Source organism: Hyla sarda, chromosome 3 (assembly GCF_029499605.1).
Source record: "Hyla sarda isolate aHylSar1 chromosome 3, aHylSar1.hap1, whole genome shotgun sequence".
Taxonomy (NCBI): Eukaryota; Metazoa; Chordata; class Amphibia; order Anura; family Hylidae; genus Hyla; species Hyla sarda.
Window position 1 is genome coordinate 4,143,540 of NC_079191.1, and position 7,500 is coordinate 4,151,039.

Genomic DNA, 7,500 nt, shown 5'->3' on the forward strand with positions numbered 1-7,500 from the left:
ACACAGGTTTTGCTATACACATGTTTATTCCCTTTGTCTGTATTGGAACTAAACCAAAAAAGGAGGAAAAAAAGCAAATTGGACATAATGTCACCAAACTCCAAAAATGGTCTGGACACAATTATTGGCACCTTTAATATTGTGGATAAATAAGATTGTTCCAAGCATGTGATGTTCCTTTATACTCACCTGGGGCAGGTAACAGGTGTGGGCAATATAAAAATCACACCTGAAAGCAGATAAAAAGGAGAGAAGTTCACTTAGTCTTTGCATTGTGTGTCTGTGTGTCACACTAATCAAGGACAACAGAAAGGGGAGAAGAGAACTGTCTGAGGACTTGGGAACCAAAATTGTGGAAAAATATCAACAATCTCAAGGTTACAAGTCCATCTCCAGAGATCTAGATTTGCCTTTGTCCACAGTGCGCAACATTATCAAGAAGTTTACAACCCCATGGCCCTGTAGATAATCTCCCTGGGTGTGGACGGAAGAGAAAAACTGATGAAAGGTGTCACCGCAGGATAGTCCGGATGGTGGATAAGCAGCCCCAAACAAGTTCCAAAAATATTCAAGCTGTCCTGCAGGCTCAGGGAGCATCAGTGTCATCACGAACTATCTGTCCACATTTATATGAAATGAAACGCTATGGAGGAGACCCAGGAGGACCCCACTATGGAGGAGACCCAGGAGGACCCCGCTATGGAGGAGACCCAGGAGGACCCCACTATGGAGGAAACCCAGGAGGACCTCACTATGGAGGAGACCCAGGAGGACCCCACTATGGAGGAGACCCAGGAGGACCCCACTATGGAGGAGACCCAGGAGGACCCCGCTATGGAGGAGACCCAGGAGGACCCCGCTATGGAGGAGACCCAGGAGGACCCCGCTATGGAGGAGACCCAGGAGGACCCCACTATGGAGGAGACCCAGGAGGACCCCGCTATGGAGGAGACCCAGGAGGACCCCCCACTATGGAGGAGACCCAGGAGGACCCCCCACTATGGAGGAGACGCAGGAGGACCCCCCACTATGGAGGAGACCCAGGAGGACCCCCCACTATGGAGGAGACCCAGGAGGACCCCCCACTATGGAGGAGACCCAGGAGGACCCCCCACTATGGAGGAGACCCAGGAGGACTCCCCCCACTATGGAGGAGACCCAGGAGGACTCCCCCCACTATGGAGGAGACCCAGGAAGACCCCACTATGGAGGAGACCCAGGAGGACTCCCCCCACTATGGAGGAGACCCAGGAGGACTCCCCCCACTATGGAGGAGACCCAGGAGGACCCCACTATGGAGGAGACTCAGGAGGACCCCACTGCTGACACAGAGACATAAAAAAGCAAGACTATATTTTACCAAAATGACCTTGAGTAACCAAAATCCTTCTGGGAAAACGTCTTGTGGACAGATGAGACCAGGATGGAGCTTTTTGGTAAAGCCTATCATTCTACTGTTTACCGAAAACAGAATGAGGCCTACAAAGAAAAGCACACAGTACCTACAGTGACATATGGGGGAGGTCAGTGATGTTTTGGGTTGTTTTGCTGCCTCTGGCACTGGGGGCCTTGAATGTGTACAAGACATCATGAAATCTGAGGATCACCAATGGATTTTGGGTCGCACTGTACAGCCCAGTGTCAGAAAGCTGGGTTTGTGTCCGAGATCTTGGGTCTTCCAGCAGGACAATGACCCCAAACATACGTCAAAAAGCCCCAGAAATGGACGATAACAAAGCGCTGGAGAGTTCTGAAGTGTCAGCAATGAGTCCAGATCTAAATCCCATTGATCACCTGTGGAGAGATCTTATAATTACTGTTGGGAAAAGACGCCGTCCAATAAGAGGTTCAATCGGTCTGGCTTCAAGGAGAACGCCGGCTCCACGTGGCGCAGGATACAAAAGGAATGGAGATCAGATAAAATCGAATTAGTTTATTTCCCAAGATGCAACACGTTTCGCTGCAGGAAAGCAGCTTCATCAGGGATGACAGGGAATACTGAGCTGCTTTCCCGAGGTGAAACGCGTTGCATCTTGGGAAATAAACTACCTCGATTTTATCTGATCTCCATTCTTTTTGTATCCTGCGCCATGTGGAGCCGGCGTTCTCCTTGAAGCCAGACCGATTGAATACCTTGCCTAGCTGGAGGGCTGCGGATACACTACCTCTTGATGCGCTTACCATTGTTGTGTATGACGTTATACAGCCAAATCTGGTGAGCTGCTGTCTTATTTCATTTTTATATGGAGTATCTCTCTGTTCACACCAAGAATCGCTCTCCTTTTCTCCCCTTTATTCCAATAAGAGAGACCTGGAGCAGTTTGTAAAGGAAGAGTGGTCCAACATTCCGGCTGAGAGGTGTAAGAAGCTTATTGATGCTTATAGGAAGAGTGGTCCAACATTCTGGCTGAGAGGTGTAAGAAGCTTATTGATGCTTATAGGAAGTGTGGTCCAACATTCCGGCTGAGAGGTGTAAGAAGCTTATTGATGCTTATAGGAAGAGTGGTCCAACATTCCAGCTGAGAGGTGTAAGAAGCTTATTGATGCTTATAGGAAGAGTGGTCCAACATTCCAGCTGAGAGGTGTAAGAAGCTTATTGATGGTTATAGGAAGAGTGGTCCAACATTCAGGCTGAGAGGTGTAAGAAGCTTATTGATGCTTATAGGAAGAGTGGTCCAACATTCTGGCTGAGAGGTGTAAGAAGCTTATTGATGCTTATAGGAAGAGTGGTCCAACATTCCGGCTGAGAGGTGTAAGAAGCTTATTGATGCTTATAGGAAGAGTGGTCCAACATTCCAGCTGAGAGGTGTAAGAAGCTTATTGATGGTTATAGGAAGAGTGGTCCAACATTCCGGCTGAGAGGTGTAAGAAGCTTATTGATGCTTATAGGAAGAGTGGTCCAACATTCTGGCTGAGAGGTGTAAGAAGCTTATTGATGTTTATAGGAAGAGTGGTCCAACATTCCTGCTGAGAGGTGTAAGAAGCTTATTGATGCTTATAGGAAGAGTGGTCCAACATTCTGGCTGAGAGGTGTAAGAAGCTTATTGATGCTTATAGGAAGAGTGGTCCAACATTCTGGCTGAGAGGTGTAAGAAGCTTATTGATGGTTATAGGAAGAGTGGTCCAACATTCCGGCTGAGAGGTGTAAGAAGCTTATTGATGCTTATAGGAAGAGTGGTCCAACATTCCGGCTGAGAGGTGTAAGAAGCTTATTGATGCTTATAGGAAGACACTGATTTCACTTATTTTTTCCAAAGTGTGTACAACCAAATATTAAGTTAAGGTGCCAATAATTGTGTCCGGACCATTTTTGGAGTTTGGTGACATTATGTCCAATTTGCTTTTTTTCCTCCTTTTTTTGTTTAGTTCCAATACACACAAAGGGAATAAACATGTGTATAGCAAAACATGTGTTACTGCAATCCTTTTCTGTGAGAAATACATACATACATATACATATATGCTGAGTTATAGTAACCCTAGAGTCAGCCCCTGAGCATAGTGCTGCCTTGGGGCCACAAGGTGAGTGCTTCAGGACAGCTGGTTTCTGGCAGTGTCTTCACTGTTTTTTGCAGTCTCCTTAATTCATAGGAAGGTTACAGAATAGAGCAGGAGCTTTTGTTATCCTTATTTCAGGCTTTTATGTGACCAGGTTTTTTGTTCTCACCTTGTACTGATGACAGATGGTTGTGTTATGTGAGGCCGCCATTATTTATCTCTTATTCTCTTTTAGGCAGCGCAGTGTTTAACCCAGAGCTGGCTTTGTGGATCAAGCAAGAGGAGGGAGTGAAAGCCGGGGAGCCCAGCTCTCCATTGAAAGAGGACAGTGCGCTGCCAGCAGTGGAAGGTGAGCAGGCGAGGTACATAGACACTTATACAGCTGATATACTATATAACTGCTCTACTCTATAAATATACTATATAACTGCTCTACTCTATAACTATACTATATAACTGCTCTACTCTATAACTATACTAGATAACTGCTCTACTCTATAACTATACTAGATAACTGCTCTACTCTATAACTATACTAGATAACTGCTCTACTCTATAACTATACTAGATAACTGCTCTACTCTATAACTATACTAGATAACTGCTCTACTCTATAACTATACTATATAACTGCTCTACTCTATAACTATACTATATAACTGCTGTACTCTATAACTATACTATATAACTGCTCCACTCTATAACTATACTATATAACTGCTGTACTCTATAACTATACTAGATAACTGCTCTACTCTATAACTATACTAGATAACTGCTCTACTCTATACTAGATAACTGCTCTACTCTATAACTATTCTAGATAACTGCTCTACTCTATAACTATTCTAGATAACTGCTCTACTCTATAACTATACTAGATAACTGCTCTACTCTATAACTATACTAGATAACTGCTCTACTCTATAACTATACTAGATAACTGCTCTACTCTATAACTATACTAGATAACTGCTCTACTCTATAACTATACTAGATAACTGCTCTACTCTATAACTATACTAGATAACTGCTCTACTCTATAACTATACTAGATAACTGCTCTACTCTATAACTATACTAGATAACTGCTCTACTCTATAACTATACTAGATAACTGCTCTACTCTATAACTATACTAGATAACTGCTCTACTCTATAACTATACTAGATAACTGCTCTACTCTATAACTATACTAGATAACTGCTCTACTCTATAACTATACTAGATAACTGCTCTACTCTATAACTATACTAGATAACTGCTCTACTCTATAACTATACTAGATAACTGCTCTACTCTATAACTATACTAGATAACTGCTCTACTCTATAACTATACTAGATAACTAAAAGTTATAAGGCCACTATCTATCAGTTATATATATATATTGTTAAATATATCAGGATTGTATAATAGGGCAAGATAGCATAATATGATACAAAGATCATATTATGAATGCTTTATAAAAATACATGAGTTTTAGCCTGTAAGTCACCCTTTGGTCTGGCTAAAACTAATCATTGTATATTGACATTTTCTCAGGGATCTGTCCATTGTTTACATTTCCCCAGTATCGCTCAGCTCAATACATATGAGAGCCATTGTACTGAAATCTCGACTAACACTGTTAAACTGTGAAGGCTTTAAACATTTACTTTTAAGACTTCTGCCATTGTTTGGTAAGGAACCTACCAATAAACTATTGTTTGGCTTTGTTTATATGTTCCTTTGAAGAGATTGACCCAAAAATTGACAGGAATACACCTTTTCAACAATGGCATGCATACACATTTGATGGCCTTTAGTCTCTCAAAGGCTCCATTTTAGGCCTTCTGAAAATTCACACAAAATGGTGGATCATATTGCCATGTTATCTTAGAAATAGTGATTCATATTTGGAGCTCTATACTATATAACTGCTCTACTCTATAACTATACTATATAACTATGCTATATAACTGCTCTATTCTATAACTATACTATATAACTGCTGTACTCTATAACTGCTCTACTCTATAACTATACTAGATAACTGCTCTACTCTATAACTATACTATATAACTGCTCTACTCTAACTATACTATATAACTGCTCTACTCTATAACTATACTATATAACTGCTCTACTCTATAACTATACTATATAAATGCTCTACTCTATAACTATACTATATAACTGCTCTACTCTATAACTATACTATATAACTGCTCTACTGTATAAATATACTATATAACTGCTCTTCTATATAACCGCTCTGCTCTATAAATATACTGAATAACTGCTCTACTATACAACTATAATACATAACTACTCTACTATACAACTATACTACATAACTACTCTACTATACAACTATACTACATAACTACTCTACTATACAACTATACTACATAACTACTCTACAATACAACTATACTACATAACTACTCTACTATACAACTATACTACATAACTACTCTACTATACAACTATACTACATAACTGCTCTACTATACAACTAAACTACATAACTACTCTACTATACTACATAACTACTCTACAATACAACTATACTACATAACTACTCTACTATACAACTATACTACATAACTACTCTACAATACAACTATACTACATAACTACTCTACTATACAACTATCCTACATAACTACTCTACTATATAACTATACTACATAACTACTCTACTATACATCTAAACTACATAACTACTCTACTATACAACTATACTACATTACTAATCTACTATATAACTATACTATAGAACTCCTCTACTATATAACTATACAACATAACTGCTCTACTATATAACTATACGACAGGGGACTAATCATATGTTACCCGCAGGCGCTGCTTCTCCTCCTGTGAGCGCTGCACATCAGGAAATGAATGTTTTGTGAGGCGCAGGACTTTTGTTCTGTTTGGAGATCGGAAGCTGTCACCTCCCCCTGAAAGCCAGTGAGCTGTGGGCGCATCAGAGCTTCTGATCCCTGTCCCTTCTGACCAGAACCCCTGCTTCTGCAAGCGCAGGGCTTCTGTTCTGATCAGAAGGAATGGGGATCAGAAGCTCTCCAGTGCCCACGGCTCACTGGCTTTCATCGCTTGTAGGGGGAGGTGACAGCTTCTGTTCTCCAAATCTTTCATTTCCTGACGTGGGGAGGATGTGCAGCGTTCACAGGAGGAGAAGCAACACCTGCGGGTAACATATGATTAGTCCCCCGATGTGGGGACAGAGCGCTGCGGCTGATAATTCATTTGGGGGGGGGGGGGAGGAGAAGCAGAGCAGTGCCCGTGGGTCATATATGATTAGTTCCCCAGCCCGGGGGGGTTGGAAATTAGTGGGGGGAAAAATACTGTTAAATACAGCGAAACCGCCATAATTTGGAAAAATACAGTGATATCCATTTTTGGTCATACTGCCCAGCACTAGTAAACCGACACTTATAAAGCGTCTCTACCATATAACTGCTCTAGCTGTGACATCATCATCCGTGTATTATAACAGCTGGCCTTTGTAATAACTCTAGGGTGGAAGGTTAATGACTGGTTACATGGGCTCCAAGGGTTGTTATAAGATAAGCCACCCCCTACTGTAAATTATAGTGACTGCTGATAGTAGGGGGCACATACCGAAATCATCCCAATCCGCTGCTGGGACCCCCGCGATCTCTGTGCAGCCCCTGCAATTCTATGCCGGGTGCTGCTTCCGAGACTTGATGTCACGGCCACGCCCCATTGTGACGTCGCATCATGCCCCCTCCATTCATGTCTCTAGGAGGGGGTATGTCTATGGGAGGGGGCATGGCGTGACGCCACGTCTCGGAGGCAGCGCCTGGCACAGAATGCCGGGGGCTGCACCAAGATCATGGGGTCCCATACATCTCATCCTCTGTCCTTTTGGATAGTTGATAAGATGTATAAATGCGGAATACCCCTTTAAGATGAATGAGGAAGAGAAGAACATTTAGACCCGTATAGTGACCTGCAGCTACTGTTCTGCT

At 42.2% G+C, this 7,500-nt stretch overlaps 1 protein-coding gene across 2 annotated transcripts in view; it reads left to right on the top strand.

Annotated features, from left to right (window-relative positions):
* LOC130361110 (zinc finger protein 10-like) overlaps positions 1–7,500 on the top strand; it is a 36,223-nt gene that overhangs the window by 16,831 nt on the left and 11,892 nt on the right. For both annotated transcript variants that reach the window (XR_008890879.1, XM_056563679.1), the window contains exon 5: positions 3,734–3,847. Coding sequence is in view for 1 of the 2 variants with exons in the window: in XM_056563679.1 (XP_056419654.1) it covers positions 3,734–3,847 (114 nt within the window). In the remaining variant the exon portion in view is untranslated. The remainder of the gene's footprint in view (positions 1–3,733; positions 3,848–7,500) is intronic.